We start from the raw sequence: 22289 nt of genomic DNA, 5'->3' as shown, positions 1-22289 counted from the left end.
TATTATGTCACTCCGATCCTGTCACTCATAGTATGTCACTCTGATCATGTCACTCATATTATGTCACTCATATTATGTCACTCTGATCATGTCACTCATATTATGTCACTCAAATTATGTCACTCCGATCATGTCACTTATATTATGGCACTCCGATCCTGTCACTCATAGTATGTCACTCTGATCATGTCACTCATGTTATGTCACTCCGATCCTGTCACTCTTAGTATGTCACTCATATTATGTCACTCATATTATGTCACTCTGATCATGTCACTCATATTATGTCACTCTGATCATGTCACTCATAGTATGTCACTCATATTATGTCACTCTGATCATGTCACTCATAGCATGTCACTCTGATCATGTCACTCATTTTATGTCACTCATATTATGTCACTCATATTATGTCACTCGGATCATGTCACTCATAGTATGTCACTCTGATCATGTCACTATTATTATGTCACTCTGATCATGTAACTCATAGTATGTCACTCATATTATGTCACTCTGATCATGTCACTCATAATATGTCACTCTGATCCTGTCACTATTATTATGTCACTCTGATCATGTCACTCATATTATGTCACTCTGATCATGTCACTCATATTGTCACTCATATTATGTCACTCTGATCCTGTCACTATTATTATGTCACTCTGATCATGTCACTCATATTATGTAACTCTGATCCTGTCACTCATATTATGTCACTCTGATCATGTCACTCATATTATGTCAGTCTGATCCTGTCACTCATAGTATGTCTGTCCGATCCTGTCCCTCACAGTATGTCAGTCTGATCCTGTCACTCATATTATGTCACTCTGATCATGTCACTCATATTATGTCACTCTGATCATGTCACTCATAGTATGTCACTCTGATGATGTCACTCATAGTATGTCTCTCTGATCATGTCACTCTGATCCTTTCACTCATATTATGTCACTCTGATCATGTCACTCATAGTATGTCACTCTGATCATGTCACTCATATTATGTCACTCTGATCATGTCACTCATAGCATGTCACTCTGATCATGTCACTCATATTATGTCACTCTGATCATGTCACTCTGATCATGTCACTCATAGTATGTCACTCTGATCATGTCACTCATAGTATGTCACTCTGATCATGTCACTCTGATCATGTCACTCATATTATGTCACTCTGATCATGTCACTCATAGCATGTCACTCTGATCATGTCACTCATATTATGTCACTCTGATCATGTCACTCATAGTATGTCACTCTGATCATGTCACTCATATTATGTCACTCATATTATGTCACTCATAGTATGTCACTCTGATTATGTCACTCAAATTATGTCACTCATAGTATGTCACTCTGATCCTGTCACTCATTATATATCACTCCTGGTATGTCAGTCAGATCTTGTCACTCCTATTATGTCACTCATAATATGTCTGTCAGATCATGTCACTATTGTATGTCACTCAGATAATGTCACTCATACTATGTCCCTCCGGCCCTGTCACTTACAGTATGTCAGTCAGATCATGTCACTCATAGTTTGTCACTCCTATTACGTCATAGTAGGGCTGCACTGTCATTTTCAAGGACTGCTGTGGTGGGTGGGAGTGCATCAACAAATTCAAAGATGCTACTACCCGGTCCCCCCTCCGTGACACTGGCATTCTCTGTCTGTTGCTTAGGAGAAGTTGTATGTGGAGCAGCTGGGCACTGTGAGGGACAAAGTGAGGGTGTGAAGGGGATAATGTGTAAGGCGCATTACTCTGTGGCATAAAGTTATAAGGGGCATTACTGTGTGGATCATAATGTGTTATAAGGGACATTACTGTGTGTTATAAGTTGTAAAGAGCATTACTGTGTAGAATAATATTATAAGGGGCATTACTGTGTGTAGCATAATGTGTTATAAGGAGCATTATTATGTGCGTTATAATGTGTTAGGAACATTGCTGTGTGTCATAATGTTATAAGGGGCATTACTGTGTGTGGCATAATGTGTTAAGAGGGGGCATTACTGTGTGAGTTTTCATGTGTAAGGGGCATTACTGTGTGGTTTAATGTTAGAAGAGTCACTACTACTGCAAGACATAACATGTTATGAGGGGCATTACTGTATAAGTTATAATGTGTAAGGGGCAATACTGTGCAGTTTAATGTTATAAGGGTTACTACTACTATGAGACATAATGTGTTATAAGGGGCACTACTACTGTGTAGCATAACGTGAATGGGCTCCGTGTGGCATAATGTGAATGGGTACTGTGTAGCATAACATGAATGGACACTACTGTCTGGTGTAACGTGACTAATGGGTACTACTGTGTGGTGTAACGTGGCAAATGGGTACTACTGTGTGGTGTAACATGACTAAGGGGCACTACTGTGTGATGTAACGTGACTAAGGGGCACTACTGTGTGATGTAATGTGTATAAGGGACACTAGTGTGTGATGTGACATGACTAAGGGACACTACTGTGTGGCATAACATGAATGGTCTCTGTGTGGCATAACTTCAATGGTTTCTGTGTAGCATAATGTGAATGGGCACTACTGTGTGGCATAACATGAATGGGCACTACTGTGTGGCATAACATGACTAAGGGGCACTACTGTGTGATGTATCATGACTAAGGGACACTACTGTGTGATGTAATGTGACAAACGTGCACTACTGTGTGATGTAACGTGACTAAGGGACACTACTGTCTGATGTAATGTGACAAACGAGCACTACTGTGTGATGTAACGTCACTAAGGGACACTACTGTGTGGTGTAACAAGACTAAGGGGCACTACTGTGTAGCATAATTTGAATTGGGGGTACTATGGTGTGTTAACACCCCTTCCCAGTAAAAACCCACCTGTTTTTTCAGTGCGCGCCATCGGTGCGCCCTGTCCCTGCTTCAATTGTGGGTGGCAGCACCAATGCTCTTTATGTACACAGGGCACCAAAATGCGTAGTTGCGGCTCTGCTTTGGAGTGTACAGATGTGTCATCCTCTGTGTTCAGCACCCCTGCCTTAAAAATTCCTACAGTGAACGTTATCTAATCATCTACAACTGCTCTAAGCTAGGGCTTTATCAATTGGGAAAAATGCCTTCCCTAGTCCTTATGTGTGACCTAAACCAATGTAGTGCCAGTTTTATCTAACAGAACCAACCAAATACCAAATGACTGACTATGGCACATGTAGGAATCCCCTGCAGGATGAGCTCTGTAGTGTGTGTAATAATACAGAGAATGATGTATAACTTGTATGTTGTTCTAAGATTATTTATATGTGTAAGAGCATAGACTAAGAAGTGGGAGGAGTCAGGTACAGTAAGGGGAGGAGTCTATGCCATGAGCCAGGTGCTGGCATGAGATGGGCCTGTGTGCTTTAAATGCCAGGGCCTAATTTTAGTCCCAGTCCGGCTCTGCCACACCCCAGCAGTAATACGATGCTCTATTTTCAGTTGTATTCCCCAGGTGGCCCTGATTGCCGCAGTCTGACACCGTGTCTTATTCAATTAGAATACATCCTTCTTACTACTTACTTGGTACAATGAGCGTGCACTCATGTCTGCACCGGTAACAGCACCTGTGGGTGCCAGGACACTGCCTATCCGAATGGCACTCATCAGGCAGCGGAGGATCACTGCCACAGAGCGTGGGACTGAAGAACGGGCAGGAACCAGACTTTTCTGTAGAAGAGAATATCTGTGATTAGAGGACAGTGGAAATATTTTAGTATTGAGCAGTTCCCAAGTGTGGATCATAGGATCTAACAATACTGGGGCTCATTTTCAGATGGCCGGACTGAAGCTGCGCCCTCCTGTAATCTGCATGCTCCCCTGTTGCTGAGGCGAATACCCTTATGCCTGGAGAGTATAGTGGGGGAGGGAAGGGGCTGATGTAAATGTGACACTATTGGAGGTATCAGCAGATACACCTATCAGAAGGAGTACCTCTATAGAAGGAGTACCTCTATAGTGTACTGTAACAGCAGGTAGACTATCAGCACAATTGTCTCACTGCTTCCGATTGGCTGATTGTGTACTGACCTCCCCAGCTGACGACATCATTAGTGTCGCGGTGCTATTATGTCACATTGCGGATCTTTATTTACACAACGTCACATTTATTATTATTTGGACTACTCGCTTTTTATAGGGGTAAACAGGACAGGTGGCGATGTAGCAATAACTGTCCAGGACAGGTCCCAGTCTCTTTGTGTATAGGGTATGACCATTATAACTGCACGTCGCTACTGATGGGGAGAGGGATACATGCAGTTACACCTGACCTACCCCTGGTGCAAATGCTAATGATTCTGAGCTGTAGGCACCTTTCCTGTGTATGTTTGTAGCACAAATTAATCCAACTGCATAATAATAATAATAATAATAATAATAATAATAGTAATAATAATAATAATAATAATAATAATAATAATAATAATAATGTCCAAACTTTCCTCTAATGTCGACATCCCAGAAATGTCGTTATTTCACCCCTGTCATAAGCCAGGCTTCCGTACAATCCATCCTTGTCTTTATCCCTATCTATAATTGTGTTGTGTTATCTTACAGTATGTTACATAATAAAGCTGATTTGTGGCAATGAGTAGCATCCTGTACTAGCATTACTGTGACAATAAAGGGAGAACAGTAAGTACCCAATGAGGGGAGCAGGTGACTTATATGGAGTAATTACCCAGCAATGCAATGAGACAGCGCCTCCTACAGCCAGAAACGCAGCACTTCCTCTTCCCTGCACAGTCTCTGTCTGTATCGCACTTCGAGCCCTCTATTACAGAATCCTCCGCACATTTGGGATAGTCCACATCAAGCGGACAGACGCTGGCCTCAACCACCATATACTCTGGTTCTGGAAGAATATAACGACACATTACAGGCGTATTTTATGGTAATTGCGTTGGGTTAAGTTTACTGAATAACAAACAATTTAATATTATGAATTATTGACCAAATCACAGATAAGAATAATTTGGGGCCCTCTGCGAGGAGTGAACAATATGAGACCCCCGGCTTGTGTGACTAATGAGCGGACTACATGTGCGGCCTCCTCCTGTGTGTTACTGCTGGCCATTCCCCATGTCTTCCCGGTTACACGGGTTATTATTCTGGCAGGTAGAGAGCGGGTGTGTTCTGTATATATGGCAGTGTGCATTTCATGGTGATGTGGATTAAACAGATGCTAATATTGTTTTTTTATGTTTACAAGGGAAACACAACCATATAATATAATTAGGTGCAATATGGAGACATTGGGCATGATGAGGACTGAGCACAACTAGGCCGATACCTGCTACTGTGTAAGTGCGCCCAGAGAAAGGTGCGGATATCCATCTGTATGCTGAGAGGTACCCCTCTATTTACAGGGATATAGGGGAGTCAGCACTGGGAAATTCATATAAAATAAAATATATTTATGAATAAATAATTTATTATGTCGTTTCAGGTTACCAACCTAACTTTAGTCTACAGTACCTTATGTTTCCCCATATATATACTGTATGGGGATATGTAGTGATTGGCGGTGCCCCAGGGAGTTACATTATATAATTGTATGTAGGGATGAGGACCCATCAGAACCTCCTCTATGGTGCCGTCTATTGTCTTTCATAGGAAAAATATGTCTAAATATCAAAACGTAACTTTTAATAGTATAAAAATAAAATAATCATTAGACAAATAAATCCCAGAACATAAGTTGAATAAAATGCTGCAGAGTTCAGTATCTATACATAGGGGCAAATTCAATAGGCTGCGAGAAAAGCCAAACACCCGCACCTGCGAGGTATTTCCTGCAGGTGCGGGTTTATTGCTATTCTATTAGGTGCTTGTTTTTTTTGCGCACCTCCTGAGCAAGCGTGATTTTTCCAGAAATCAATGTTCTTAGGAAAAATCACGTTTACTTCCTCTGACAATCCCCCCCCCCCTCCCCAAAGGACTAATTAAACAATTGGAAGTATCCAATTAGCTTAATTAGTCCTTAATTACTCACCTACCTCAGCGCTGTCTTCTCATCTTCTTCTGCATCCAGCGACGGGAGCCGGCTCTTCTGCAGCAGCGGTGAGTGTGTCAGTGTGTGTGGTGTATGTAACTGTGTATGAGTGACTGTGTGGTGTGTGTTTGTGTATCTGTGCGACCCCCGGTGCGGTGTGTGTGTGTATGAGTACATGAGTGTGTGTGTGACCCCCCGTGCGGTGTGTGTGGGGCCCCCCCGGCATGGGCGCTGGGTGAACTGCCCTTGCTCCTCCCATCAGCCCCCGGGACTCCCAGCAGCCCCCTCTCCAGTAAGAAGAGAGAGGGGAGGCCGCCGGGAGCCGCGGAGACCCAGACAGGTAAGTGACTTTTTCTCTTTTTATTAAAATTTATCACTGAAAACCCCGCGCCCACTGTTTTTTATTTGAATCCCGTGGGTATCGGGAGCGCGCATACCCGGGGGATATCGAAATTGGCCGCGAGGGGCGCAAGGTTTTTTTCCGCACAAAACCTCGCGGCCAATTGAATATACCCCATAGAATCTCACACACTGGCTTTATGAGAAAATTCTCATTACATTTCCTTTTTAATCATATCCATCGCATGGCACCGATAGAGGAAAGAAATGTAACCTCTGATGCGCCCTCTTAACAATAGCGTCTATGTTTTCAGATCCCGGGAGATTATAGAACCCAGGAATGTAGAAGAATCCACCACAGATACAGTATTATCAGCTTTAGTAAATGGGGACACATCAGCAGAGGGTCTTCTAAAATCGACAATCATCTCCTCAGTTTTATGCGGGTTTAACTCCACGTTTTTCTGACTGCACCAACCGGCCCATCTCCCTCCTATAGGCGGACTCCTCCTCTGTATGTGATATAGAGGTCTGTGATATAGAGGTCTGTGATATAGGGGTCTGTGATATAGGAGTCTGTGATATAGAGGTCTGTGATATAGGGGTCTGTGATATAGAGGTCTGTGATATAGGGGTCTGTGATATAGGGGTCTGTGATATAGGGGTCTGTGATATAGGGGTATGTGATATAGAGGTCTGTGAAATAAAGGTCTGTGAAATAAAGGTCTGTGATATAGGGGTCTGTGATATAGAGGTCTGTGATATAGAGGTCTGTGATATAGGGGTCTGTGATATAGGGGTTTGTGATATAGGGGTCTGTGATATAGGTGTCTGTGAAATAGAGGTCTGTGAAATAAGGGTCTGTGATATAAGGGTCTGTGATAAAGGGGTCTGTGAAATAAGGGTCTGTGATATAAAGGTCTGTGATATAGGGGTCTGTGATATAGGGATCTTTGATATAGGTGTATGTGATATAGAGGTCTGTGATATAAGGGTCTGTGATATAAGGGTCTGTGATATAGGGGTCTGTGATATAGAGGTCTGTGATATAGTGGTCTGTGATATATGGTCTGTGATATAGGGGTCTGTGATATAGGGGTCTGTGATATAGAGGTCTGTGATATAAGGGTCTGTGATGTAGAGGTCTGTGATATAGAGGTCTGTGTTATAAGGGTCTGTGATATAGAAGTCTGTGATATAGAGGTCTGTGATATAGAGGTCTGTGATATAGAGATCTGTGATATAGAGGTCTGTGATATAAGGGTCTATGATATAGGTGTATATGATATAAGGGTCTGTGATATAGAGGTCTGATATAGGGGTCTGTGATATAGGGGTCTGTGATATAGAGGTCTGTGTTATAGGGGTCTGTGTTATAGGGGTCTGTGTTATAGGGGTCTGTGATATAGAGGTCTGTGAAATAGAGGTCTGTGATAAAGGGGTCTGCGAAATAGAGGTCTGTGATATAGGGGTCTGTGATATAGGGGTCTGTGATATAGAGGTCTGTGATATAAGGGTCTGTGATATAGGGGTCTGTGATATAGGGGTATGTGATATAGAGGTCTGTGAAATAGAGGTCTGTGAAATAGAGGTCTGTGATAAAGGGGTCTGTGAAATAGAGGTCTGTGATATAGGGGTCTGTGATATAGGGGTCTGTGATATAGAGGTCTGTGATATAAGGGTCTGTGATATAGGGGTCTGTGAAATAAGGGTCTGTGATATAAGGGTCTGTGATATAGGGGTCTGTGATATAAGGGTCAGTGATATAAGAGTCTGTGATATAAGGGTCTGTGATATAGGGGTCTGTGATATAGGGGTCTGTGATATAGAGATCTGTGATATAGAGGTCTGTGATATAAGGGTCTATGATATAGGTGTATATGATATAAGGGTCTGTGATATAGAGGTCTGTGATATAGGGGTCTGTGATATAGAGGTCTGTGATATAGGGGTCTGTGATATAGAGGTCTGTGATATAGAGGTCTGTGTTATAGGGGTCTGTGTTATAGGGGTCTGTGTTATAGGGGTCTGTGATATAGAGGTCTGTGATATAGAGGTCTGTGAAATAGAGGTCTGTGAAATAGAGGTCTGTGATAAAGGGGTCTGCGAAATAGAGGTCTGTGATATAGGGGTCTGTGATATAGGAGTCTGTGATATAGGGGTCTGTGATATAGGGGTCTGTGATATAGGGGTCTGTGATATAAGGGTCTGTGATATAAGGGTCTGTGATATAGGGGTCTGTGATATAGGGGTCTGTGATATAAGGGTCTGTTATATAGAGGTCTGTGATATAGAGGTCTGTGATATAGGGGTCTGTGATATAGGGTTCTGTGATATAAGGGTCTGTGATATAAGGGTCTGTTATATAAGGGTCTGTGATATAAGGGTCTGTGATATAGGTGTATGTGATATAGAGGTCTGTGATATAAGGGTCTGTGATATAGGAGTCTGTGATATAGAGGTCTGTGATATATGGTCTGTGATATAGGGGTCTGTGATAAAGGGGTCTGTGATATACAGGTCTGTGATATAGAGGTCTGTGATATAGGGGTCTGTGATATAGGTGTATGTGATATAAGGGTCTGTGATATAAGGGTCTGTGATATAAGGGTCTGTGATTTAGGGGTCTGTGATATAGGGGTCTGTGGTATAGGGGTCTGTGGTATAGGGGTCTGTGATATAGGTGTATGTGATATAGAGGTCTGTGATATAAGGGTCTGTGATATAAGGTTCTGTGATATAGGGGTCTGTGATATTGGTGTATGTGATGTAGGGGTCTGTGATGTAGGGGTCTGTGATATAGGGGTCTATTTAGTAAACAAAGGCCCTAATTTATTAACTAGTTTTATCACCAAAACGAGTGATAAATGTCACTGTGTATGATAAATGTTGCTCCAGCCAATCAGATCCCAACTGTCATTTTTCTAACAGTTGACATTTGGGAGCTGATTGGCTGGAGCACCATTTATCATACACAGTGACAGTTGGGAGGTGATTGGCTTGAGCACCATTTATCATACACAGTGACATTTGGGAGCTGATTGGCTGGAGCACCATTTATCATACACAGTGACAGATGGGAGCTGATTGGCTGGAGCACCATTTATCATACACAGTGACAGTTGGGAGCTGATTGGCTGGAGCACCATTTATCATACACAGTGACAGATGGGAGCTGATTGGCTGGAGCACTATTATCATACACAGTGACAGATGGGAGCTGATTGGCTGGAGCACCATTATCATACACAGTGACATTTGGGAGCTGATTGGCTGGAGCACCATTATCATACACAGTGACAGATGGGAGGTGATTGGCTGGAGCACCATTTATCATACACAGTGACATTTGGGAGCTGATTGGCTGGAGCACCATTTATCATACACAGTGACATTTGGGAGCTGATTGGCTGGAGCACCATTATCATACACAGTGACAGATGGGAGGTGATTGGCTGGAGCACCATTTATCATACACAGTGACATTTGGGAGCTGATTGGCTGGAGCACCATTTATCATACACAGTGACATTTGGGAGCTGATTGGCTGGAGCACCATTATCATACACAGTGACAGTTGGGAGCTGATTGGCTGGAGCACCATTATCATACACAGTGACATTTGGGAGCTGATTGGCTGGAGCACCATTTATACACAGTGACAGTTGAGAGGTGATTGGCTGGAGCACCATTTATCATACACAGTGACAGATGGGAGCTGATTGGCTGGAGCACCATTTATCATACACAGTGACAGTTGGGAGCTGATTGGCTGGAGCACCATTTATCATACACAGTGACAGTTGGGAGCTGATTGGCTGGAGTACTATTATCATACACAGTGACAGCTGGGAGGTGATTGGCTGGAGCACCATTTATCATAGACAGTGACAGCTGGGAGCTGATTGGCTGGAGCACCATTTATCATACACAGTGACAGTTGGGAGCTGATTGGCTGGAGCACCATTATCATACACAGTGACATTTGGGGGCTGATTGGCTGGAGCACCATTTATCATACACAGTGACAGATGGGAGCTGATTGGCTGGAGCACCATTTATCATACACAGTGACAGTTGGGAGCTGATTGGCTGGAGCACCATTTATCATACACAGTGACAGTTGGGAGCTGATTGGCTGGAGTACTATTATCATACACAGTGACAGCTGGGAGGTGATTGGCTGGAGCACCATTTATCATAGACAGTGACAGCTGGGAGCTGATTGGCTGGAGCACCATTTATCATACACAGTGACAGTTGGGAGCTGATTGGCTGGAGCACCATTATCATACACAGTGACATTTGGGGGCTGATTGGCTGGAGCACCATTTATCATACACAGTGACAGTTGGGAGGTGATTGGCTGGAGCACCATTTATCATACACAGTGACAGATGGGAGGTGATTGGCTTGACCACCATTTATCATACACAGTGACAGATGGGAGCCGATTGGCTGGAGCACCATTTATCATACACAGTGACAGTTGGGAGCTGATTGGCTGGGGCACCATTTATCATACACAGTGACAGATGGGAGGTGATTGTCTGGAGCACCATTTATAATACACAGTGACAGTTGGGAGCTGATTGGCTGGAGCACCATTTATCATACACAGTGACAGTTGGGAGCCGATTGGCTGGAGCACCATTTATCATACACAGTGACAGTTGGGAGCTGATTGGCTGGGGCACCATTTATCATACACAGTGACAGATGGGAGGTGATTGTCTGGAGCACCATTTATAATACACAGTGACAGTTGGGAGCTGATTGGCTGGAGCACCATTTATCATACACAGTGACAGTTGGGAGCTGATTGGCTGGAGCACCATTTATCATACACAGTGACAGTTGGGAGCTGATTGGCTGGAGCACCATTTATCATACACAGTGACAGTTGGGAGCTGATTGGCTGGAGCATCATTATCATACACAGTGACAGTTGGGAGCTGATTGGCTGGAGCACTATTATCATACACAGTGACAGTTGGGAGCTGATTGGCTGGAGCACCATTTATCATACACAGTGACAGATGGGAGCTGGTTGGCTGGAGCACCATTTATCATACACAGTGACAGCTGGAGCTGATTGGCTGGAGCACCATTTATCATACACAGTGACAGTTGGGAGGTGATTGGCTGGAGCACTATTATCATACACAGTGACAGTTGGGAGCTGATTGGCTGGAGCACCATTTATCATACACAGTGACATTTGGGAGCTGATTGGCTGGAGCACCATTATCATACACAGTGACATTTGGGAGCTGATTGGCTGGAGCACCATTTATCATACACAGTGACAGATGGGAGCTGATTGGCTGGAGCACCATTTATCATACACAGTGACATTTGGGAGCTGATTGGCAGGAGCACCATTTATCATACACAGTGACATTTGGGAGCTGATTGGCTGGAGCACCATTATCATACACAGTGACAGTTGGGAGCTGATTGGCTGGAGCACCATTATCATGCACAGTGACATTTGGGAGCTGATTGGCTGGAGCACCATTTATACACAGTGACAGTTGGGAGGTGATTGGCTGGAGCACCATTTATCATACACAGTGACAGATGGGAGCTGATTGGCTGGAGCACCATTTATCATACACAGTGACAGTTGGGAGCTGATTGGCTGGAGCACCATTTATCATACACAGTGACAGTTGGGAGCTGATTGGCTGGAGCACTATTATCATACACAGTGACAGTTGGGAGCTGATTGGCTGGAGCACTATTATCATACACAGTGACAGCTGGGAGGTGATTGGCTGGAGCACCATTTATCATACACAGTGACAGCTGGGAGCTGATTGGCTGGAGCACCATTTATCATACACAGTGACAGCTGGGAGCTGATTGGCTTGAGCACCATTTATCATACACAGTGACAGTTGGGAGCCGATTGGCTGGAGCACCATTTATCATACACAGTGACAGATGGGAGGTGATTGGCTGGAGCACCATTTATAATACACAGTGACAGTTGGGAGCTGATTGGCTGGAGCACCATTTATCATACACAGTGACAGTTGGGAGCTGATTGGCTGGAGCACCATTTATCATACACAGTGACAGTTGGGAGCTGATTGGCTGGAGCACCATTTATCATACACAGTGACAGATGGGAGCTGATTGGCTGGATCATCAGTTATCATACACAGTGACAGATGGGAGCTGATTGGCTGGAGCACCATTTATCATACACAGTGACATTTGGGAGCTGATTGGCTGGAGCACCATTTATCACACACAGTGACAGGTGGGAGGTGATTGGCTGGAGCACCATTTATCATACACAGTTGACAGTTAGGAGCTGATTGGCTGGAGCACCATTTATCATACACAGTGACAGCTGAGAGCTGATTGGCTGGAGCACCATTTATCATACACAGTGACAGTTGGGAGCTGATTGGCTGGAGCATCATTATCATACACAGTGACAGCTGAGAGCTGATTGGCTGGAGCACCATTTATCATACACAGTGACATTTGGGAACTGATTGGTTGGAGCACCATTTATCATACACAGTGACAGCTGAGAGCTGATTGGCTGGAGCACCATTTATCATACACAGTGACAGTTAGGAGCTGATTGGCTGGAGCACCATTTATCATACACAGTGACAGCTGAGAGCTGATTGGCTGGAGCACCATTTATCATACACAGTGACAGTTAGGAGCTGATTGGCTGGAGCACCATTTATCATACACAGTGACAGTTGGGAGGTGATTGGCTGAAACACCATTTATTATACACAGTGACATTTATCACCCGTTTTGGTGATAAAAATTGTTAGTAAATGAGGCCCTAAGTATGTTATCTGGAGACAACCATGCCTTACTTTTTCTGTGTATCCCCATTCTTCCCACTGAAGGTTACTAACTCAAATCTCATCTAGAGAGTACCTGCCCTTAACCTCCCGTTTAGTGGTGTACCTATCTGAATCATTGCCTCCACCCAGGTATTGGTAGTATTCATGGGCCTACTTGGGAAAACCCTTGTGTATTATGTTGATGCAGTTTATTTTGTCCATAAATGCAGCCAACCAGCTGCAGAAATGTGCCCCGACTCCACCGCACTCACAGCCATTAATTGCTGCCAAACACTGTGCTTCTCCACCTCCAGGACCACCACTTATATACCAATGATAGCGCCCGACCCACCAGATCACAGTGCCCCACAGACACCAAATATAATATACATGTATACCAATGATAGCACCTGACCCACCAGATCACAGTGCCCCACAGACACCAAATATAATATACTTATATACCAATGATAGCACCTTACCCACCAGATCACAGTGCCACACAGACACCAAATATAATATATACCAATGATAGCGCCTGACCCACCAGATCACAGTGCCCCACAGACACCAAATATAATATACTTATATACCAATGATAGCACCTGACCCACCAGATCATAGTGCCCCACAGACACCAAATATAATATACTTATATACCAATGATAGCGCCTGACCCACCAGATCATAGTGCCCCACAGACACCAAATATAATATACTTATATACCAATGATAGCACCTGACCCACCAGATCACAGTGCCCCACAGACACCAAATATAATATACATATATACTAATGATAGCACCTGACCCACCAGATCACAGTGCCCCACAGACAGCAAATATAATATATACCAATGTTAGCACCTGACCCACCAGATCACAGTGCCCCACAGATACCAAATAAAATATATACCAATGATAGCACCGGACCCACCAGATCACAGTGCCCCAAAGACACCAAATATAATTACTTATATACCAATGATAGCACCTGACCCACCAGATCACAGTGCCCCACAGACACCAAATATAATATACTTATATACCAATGATAGTGCCTGACCCACCAGATCACAGTGCCCCACAGACACCAAATATAATATACTTATATACCAATGATAGCGCCTGACCCACCAGATCACAGTGCCACACAGACACCAAATATAATATACTTATATACCAATGATAGCGCCTGACCCACCAGATCACAGTGCCACACAGTCACCAAATATAATATACTTATATACCAATGATAGCACCTGACCCACCAGATCACAGTGCCCCACAGACACCAAATATAATATACTTATATACCAATGATAGCGCCTGACCCACCAGATCACAGTGCCACACAGTCACCAAATATAATATACTTATATACCAATGATAGCACCTGACCCACCAGATCACAGTGCCCCACAGACACCAAATATAATATACTTATATACCAATGATAGCGCCTGACCCACCAGATCACAGTGCCACACAGACACCAAATATAATATACTTATATACCAATGATAGCGCCTGACCCACCAGATCACAGTGCCCCACAGACACCAAATATAATATATACCAATGATAGCGCCTGACCCACCAGATCACAGTGCCCCACAGACACCAAATATAATATATACCAATGATAGCACCTGACCCACCAGATCACAGTGCCCCACAGACACCAAATATAATATACTTATATACCAATGATAGCACCTGACCCACCAGATCACAATGCCACACAGACACCAAATATAATATACTTATATACCAATGATAGCACCTGACCCACCAGATCACAGTGCCCCACAGACACCAAATATAATATACTTATATACCAATGATAGTGCCTGACCCAACAGATCACAGTGCCCCACAGACACCAAATATAATATACTTATATACCAATGATAGCACCTGACCCACCAGATCACAGTGCCCCACAGACACCAAATATAATATACTTATATACCAATGATAGCGCCTGACCCACCAGATCACAGTGCCCCACAGACACCAAATATAATATACATATATACCAATGATAGCACCTGACCCACCAGATCACAGTGCCCCACAGACACCAAATATAATATACTTATATATCAATGATAGTGCCTGACCCACCAGATCACAGTTCCCCACAGACACCAAATATAATATACTTATATACCAATGATAGTGCCTGACCCACCAGATAACAGTGCCCCAAAGACACCAAATATAATATACTTATATACCAATGATAGCACCTGACCCACCAGCTCACAGTACCCCACAGACACCAAATATAATATACTTATATACCAATGATAGCACCTGACCCACCAGATCACAGTGCCCCACAGACACCAAATATAATATACTTATATATCAATGATAGTGCCTGACCCACCAGATCACAGTGCCCCACAGACACCAAATATAATATACTTATATACCAATGATAGCACATGACCCACCAGATCACAGTGCCACACAGACACCAAATATAATATATACCAATGATAGCGCCTGACCCACCAGATCACAGTGCCCCACAGACACCAAATATAATATACTTATATACCAATGATAGTGCCTGACCCACCAGATCACAGTGCCACACAGACACCAAATATAATATACTTATATACCAATGATAGCGCCTGACCCACCAGATCACAGTGCCCCACAGACACCAAATATAATATACTTATATACCAATGATAGTGCCTGACCCACCAGATCACAGTGCCACACAGACACCAAATATAATATACTTATATACCAATGATAGCGCCTGACCGACCAGATCACAGTGCCACACAGACACCAATTATAATATACTTATATACCAATGATAGCGCCTGACCCACCAGATCACAGTGCCCCACAGACACCAAATATAATATATACCAATGATAGCGCCTGACCCACCAGATCACAGTGCCCCACAGACACCAAATATAATATATACCAATGATAGCACCTGACCCACCAGATCACAGTTCCCCACAGACACCAAATATAATATACTTATATACCAATGATAGCACCTGACCCACCAGATCACAATGCCACACAGACACCAAATATAATATACTTATATACCAAGGATAGCACCTGACCCACCAGATCACAGTGCCCCACAGACACCAAATATAATATACTTATATACCAATGATAGCGCCTGACCCACCAGATCACAGTGCCCCACAGACACCAAATATAATATACATATATACCAATGATAGCACCTGACCCACCAGATCACAGTGCCCCACAGACACCAAATATAATATACTTATATACCAATGATAGCGCCTGACCCACCAGATCACAGTGCCCCACAGACACCAAATATAGTATACTTATATACCAATGATAGCACCTGACCCACCAGATCACAGTGCCCCACAGACACCAAATATAATATACTTATATACCAATGATAGTGCCTGACCCACCAGATCACAGTACCCCACAGACACCAAATATAATATACTTATATACCAATGATAGTGCCTGACCCACCAGATCACAGTGCCCCACAGACACCAAATATAATATACTTATATACCAATGATAGCACCTGACCCACCAGATCACAGTGCCCCACAGACACCAAATATAATATACTTATATACCAATGATAGCACCTGACCCACCAGATCACAGTGCCACACAGACACCATATATAATATATACCAATGATAGCGCCTGACCCACCAGATCACAGTGCCCCACAGACACCAAATATAATATACTTATATACCAATGATAGCACCTGACCCACCAGATCACAGTGCCCCACAGACACCAAATATAATATACTTATATACCAATGATAGCACCTGACCCACCAGATCACAGTGACCCACAGACACCAAATATAATCTACTTATATACCAATGATAGTGCCTGACCCACCAGATCACAGTGCCCCACAGACACCAAAAATAATATACATATATACTAATGATAGCACCTGACCCACCAGATCACAGTGCCCCACAGACACCAAATATAATATACTTATATACCAATGATAGCGCCTGACACACCAGATCACAGTGCCACACAGACACTAAATATAATATACTTATATACTAATGATAGCGCCTGACCCACCAGATCACAGTGCCACACAGACACCAAATATAATTTACTTATATACCAATGATAGCACCTGACCCACCAGATCACAGTATCCCACAGACACCAAATATAATATACTTATATACCATTGATAGCGCCTTACCCACCAGATCACAGTGCCACACAGACACCAAATATAATATACTTATATACAAATGATAGTGCCTGACCCACCAGATCACAGTGCCCCACAGACACCAAATATAATATACTTATATACCAATGATAGCGCCTGACCCACCAGATCACAGTGCCCCACAGACACCAAATATAATATATACCAATGATAGCACCTGACCCACCAGATCACAGTGCCCCACATACACCAAATATAATATATACCAATGATAGCACCTGACCCACCAGATCACAGTGCCCCACAGACACCAAATATAATATACTTATATACTAATGATAGCACCTGACCCACCAGATCACAGTGACACACAGACACCAAATATAATATACTTATATACTAATGATAGCACCTGACCCACCAGATCACAGTGCCCCACAGACACCAAATATAATATACTTAGATACCAATGATAGCACCTGACCCACCAGATCACAGTGCCCCACAGACACCAAATATAATATACTTATATACCAATGATAGCACCTGACCCACCAGATCACAGTGCAACACAGACACCAAATATAATATACTTATATACTAATGATAGCGCCTGACCAACCAGATCACAGTGCCCCACAGACACCAAATATAATATATACCAATGATAGCACCTGACCCACCAGATCACAGTGCCACAGAGACACCAAATATAATATACTTATATACCAATGATAGCGCCTGACCCACCAGATCACAGTGCCACACAGACACCAAATATAATATACTTATATACCTATGATAGCGCCTGACCCACCAGATCACAGTGCCCCACAGACCCCAAATATAATATACGTATATATCTATGATAGTGCCTGACCCACCAGATCACAGTGCCCCACAGACACCAAATATAATATACTTATATACCAATGATAGCACCTGACCCACCAGATCACAGTGCCCCACAGACACCAAATATAATATACATATATACTAATGATATCACCGGACCCTCCAGATCACAGTGCCCCACAGACACCAAATATAATATATACCAATGATAGCGCCTGACCCACCAGATCACAGTGCCCCACAGACACCAAATATAATATACATATATACCAATGATAGCACCTGACCCACCAGATCACAGTGCCCCACAGACACCAAATATAGTATACTTATATACCAATGATAGTGCCTGACCCACCAGATCACAGTGCCCCACAGACACCAAATATAATATACTTATATACCAATTATAGTGCCTGACCCACCAGATCACAGTGCCCCACAGACACCAAATATAATATATTTATATACCGATGACAGCACCTGACCCACCAGATCACAGTGCCCCACAGGCACCAAATATAATGTACTTATATACCAATGACAGCACCTGACCCACCAGATCACAGTGCCACACAGACACCAAATATAATATACTTATACACTAATGGTAGCACCTGACCCACCAGATCACAGTGCCCCACAGACACCAAATATAATATACTTATATACCAATGATAGCACCTGGCCCACCAGACCACAGTGCTACACAGACACCAAATATAATATACTTATATACCAATGATAGTGCCTGACCCACCAGATCACAGTGCCCCACAGACACCAAATATAATATACTTATATACCAATGATAGCGCCTGACCCACCAGATCACAGTGCCCCACAGACACCAAATATAATATATACCAATGATAGCGCCTGACCCACCAGATCACAGTGCCCCACAGACACCAAATATAATATATACCAATGATAGCACCTGACCCACCAGATCACAGTGCCCCACAGACACCAAATATAATATACTTATATACCAATGATAGCACCTGACCCACCAGATCACAATGCCACACAGACACCAAATATATTATACTTATATACCAATGATAGCACCTGACCCACCAGATCACAGTGCCCCACAGACACCAAATATAATATACTTATATACCAATGATAGCGCCTGACCCACCAGATCACAGTGCCCCACAGACACCAAATATAATATACTTATATACCAATGATAGCACCTGACCCACCAGATCACAGTGCCCCACAGACACCAAATATAATATACTTATATACCAAAGATAGCGCCTGACCCACCAGATCACAGTGCCCCACAGACACCAAATATAATATACTTATATACCAATGATAGCGCCTGACCCACCAGATCACAGTGCCCCACAGACACCAAATATAATATACTTATATACCAATGATAGCGCCTGACCCACCAGATCACAGTACCCCACAGACACCAAATATAATATACTTATATACCAATGATAGCGCCTGACCCACCAGATCACAGTGCCACACAGACACCAAATATAATATACTTATATACAAATGATAGTGCCTGACCCACCAGATCACAGTGCCCCACAGACACCAAATATAATATACTAATATACCAATGATAGCGCCTGACCCACCAGATCACAGTGCCCCACAGACACCAAATATAATATATACCAATGATAGCACCTGACCCACCAGATCACAGTGCCCCACATACACCAAATATAATATATACCAATGATAGCACCTGACCCACCAGATCACAGTGCCCCACAGACACCAAATATAATATACTTATATACTAATGATAGCACCTGACCCACCAGATCACAGTGCCACACAGACACCAAATATAATATACTTATATACTAATGATAGCACCTGACCCACCAGATCACAGTGCCCCACAGACACCAAATATAATATACTTAGATACCAATGATAGCACCTGACCCACCAGATCACAGTGCCCCACAGACACCAAATATAATATACTTATATACCAATGATAGCACCTGACCCACCAGATCACAGTGCAACACAGACACCAAATATAATATACTTATATACTAATGATAGCGCCTGACCAACCAGATCACAGTGCCCCACAGACACCAAATATAATATATACCAATGATAGCACCTGACCCACCAGATCACAGTGCCACAGAGACACCAAATATAATATACTTATATACCAATGATAGCGCCTGACCCACCAGATCACAGTGCCACACAGACACCAAATATAATATACTTATATATCTATGATAGCGCCTGACCCACCAGATCACAGTGCCCCACAGACACCAAATATAATATACGTATATATCTATGATAGTGCCTGACCCACCAGATCACAGTGCCCCACAGACACCAAATATAATATACTTATATACCAATGATAGCACCTGACCCACCAGATCACAGTGCCCCACAGACACCAAATATAATATACATATATACTAATGATATCACCGGACCCTCCAGATCACAGTGCCCCACAGACACCAAATATAATATATACCAATGATAGCGCCTGACCCACCAGATCACAGTGCCCCACAGACACCAAATATAATATACATATATACCAATGATAGCACCTGACCCACCAGATCACAGTGCCCCACAGACACCAAATATAGTATACTTATATACCAATGATAGTGCCTGACCCACCAGATCACAGTGCCCCACAGACACCAAATATAATATACTTATATACCAATTATAGTGCCTGACCCACCAGATCACAGTGCCCCACAGACACCAAATATAATATATTTATATACCAATGACAGCACCTGACCCACCAGATCACAGTGCCACACAGACACCAAATATAATATACTTATACACTAATGGTAGCACCTGACCCACCAGATCACAGTGCCCCACAGACACCAAATATAATATACTTATATACCAATGATAGCACCTGGCCCACCAGACCACAGTGCTACACAGACACCAAATATAATATACTTATATACCAATGATAGTGCCTGACCCACCAGATCACAGTGCCCCACAGACACCAAATATAATATATACCAATGATAGCGCCTGACCCACCAGATCACAGTGCCCCACAGACACCAAATATAATATATACCAATGATAGCACCTGACCCACCAGATCACAGTGCCCCACAGACACCAAATATAATATACTTATATACCAATGATAGCACCTGACCCACCAGATCACAATGCCACACAGACACCAAATATAATATACTTATATACCAATGATAGCACCTGACCCACCAGATCACAGTGCCCCACAGACACCAAATATAATATACTTATATACCAATGATAGCGCCTGACCCACCAGATCACAGTGCCCCACAGACACCAAATATAATATACTTATATACCAATGATAGCACCTGACCCACCAGATCACAGTGCCCCACAGACACCAAATATAATATACTTATATACCAAAGATAGCGCCTGACCCACCAGATCACAGTGCCCCACAGACACCAAATATAATATAATTATATACCAATGATAGCGCCTGACCCACCAGATCACAGTGCCCCACAGACACCAAATATAATATACTTATATACCAATGATAGCGCCTGACCCACCAGATCACAGTACCCCACAGACACCAAATATAATATACTTATATACCAATGATAGCGCCTGACCCATCAGATCACAGTGCCCCACAGACACCAAATATAATATACTTATATACCAATGATAGTGCCTGACCCACCAGATCACAGTGCCCCACAGACACCAAATATAATATACTTATATACCAATGATAGCACCTGACCCACCAGATCACAGTAACCCATAGACACCAAATATAATATACTTATATACCAATGATAGCACCTGACCCACCAGATCACAGTGCCCCACAGACACCAAATATAATATACTTATATAACAATGATAGTGCCTGACCCACCAGATCACAGTGCCCCACAGACACCAAATATAATATACTTATATACCAATGATAGCACCTGACCCACCAGATCACAGTGCCACACAGACACCAAATATA

At 43.1% G+C, this 22289-nt stretch overlaps 1 protein-coding gene across 1 annotated transcript in view; it reads right to left on the bottom strand.

The window, feature by feature from the left end:
- Window positions 1-22289, bottom strand: part of LOC148473304 (uncharacterized) — a 119451-nt gene that overhangs the window by 74384 nt on the left and 22778 nt on the right. Inside the window, exons 2-3 of the mRNA XM_088459828.1 lie at window positions 4712-4885; window positions 3553-3699 (exon numbers count right to left, since the gene is read on the bottom strand). Coding sequence (XP_088315954.1) covers window positions 3553-3699; window positions 4712-4885 — 321 coding nt within the window. The remainder of the gene's footprint in view (window positions 1-3552; window positions 3700-4711; window positions 4886-22289) is intronic.

Source organism: Taudactylus pleione, unplaced genomic scaffold (assembly GCF_031769625.1).
Source record: "Taudactylus pleione unplaced genomic scaffold, aTauple2 ptg000937l, whole genome shotgun sequence".
Taxonomy (NCBI): Eukaryota; Metazoa; Chordata; class Amphibia; order Anura; family Myobatrachidae; genus Taudactylus; species Taudactylus pleione.
Note: the sequence above shows the minus strand (reverse complement) of the source record. Positions and strands in the feature narration are given on the sequence as shown.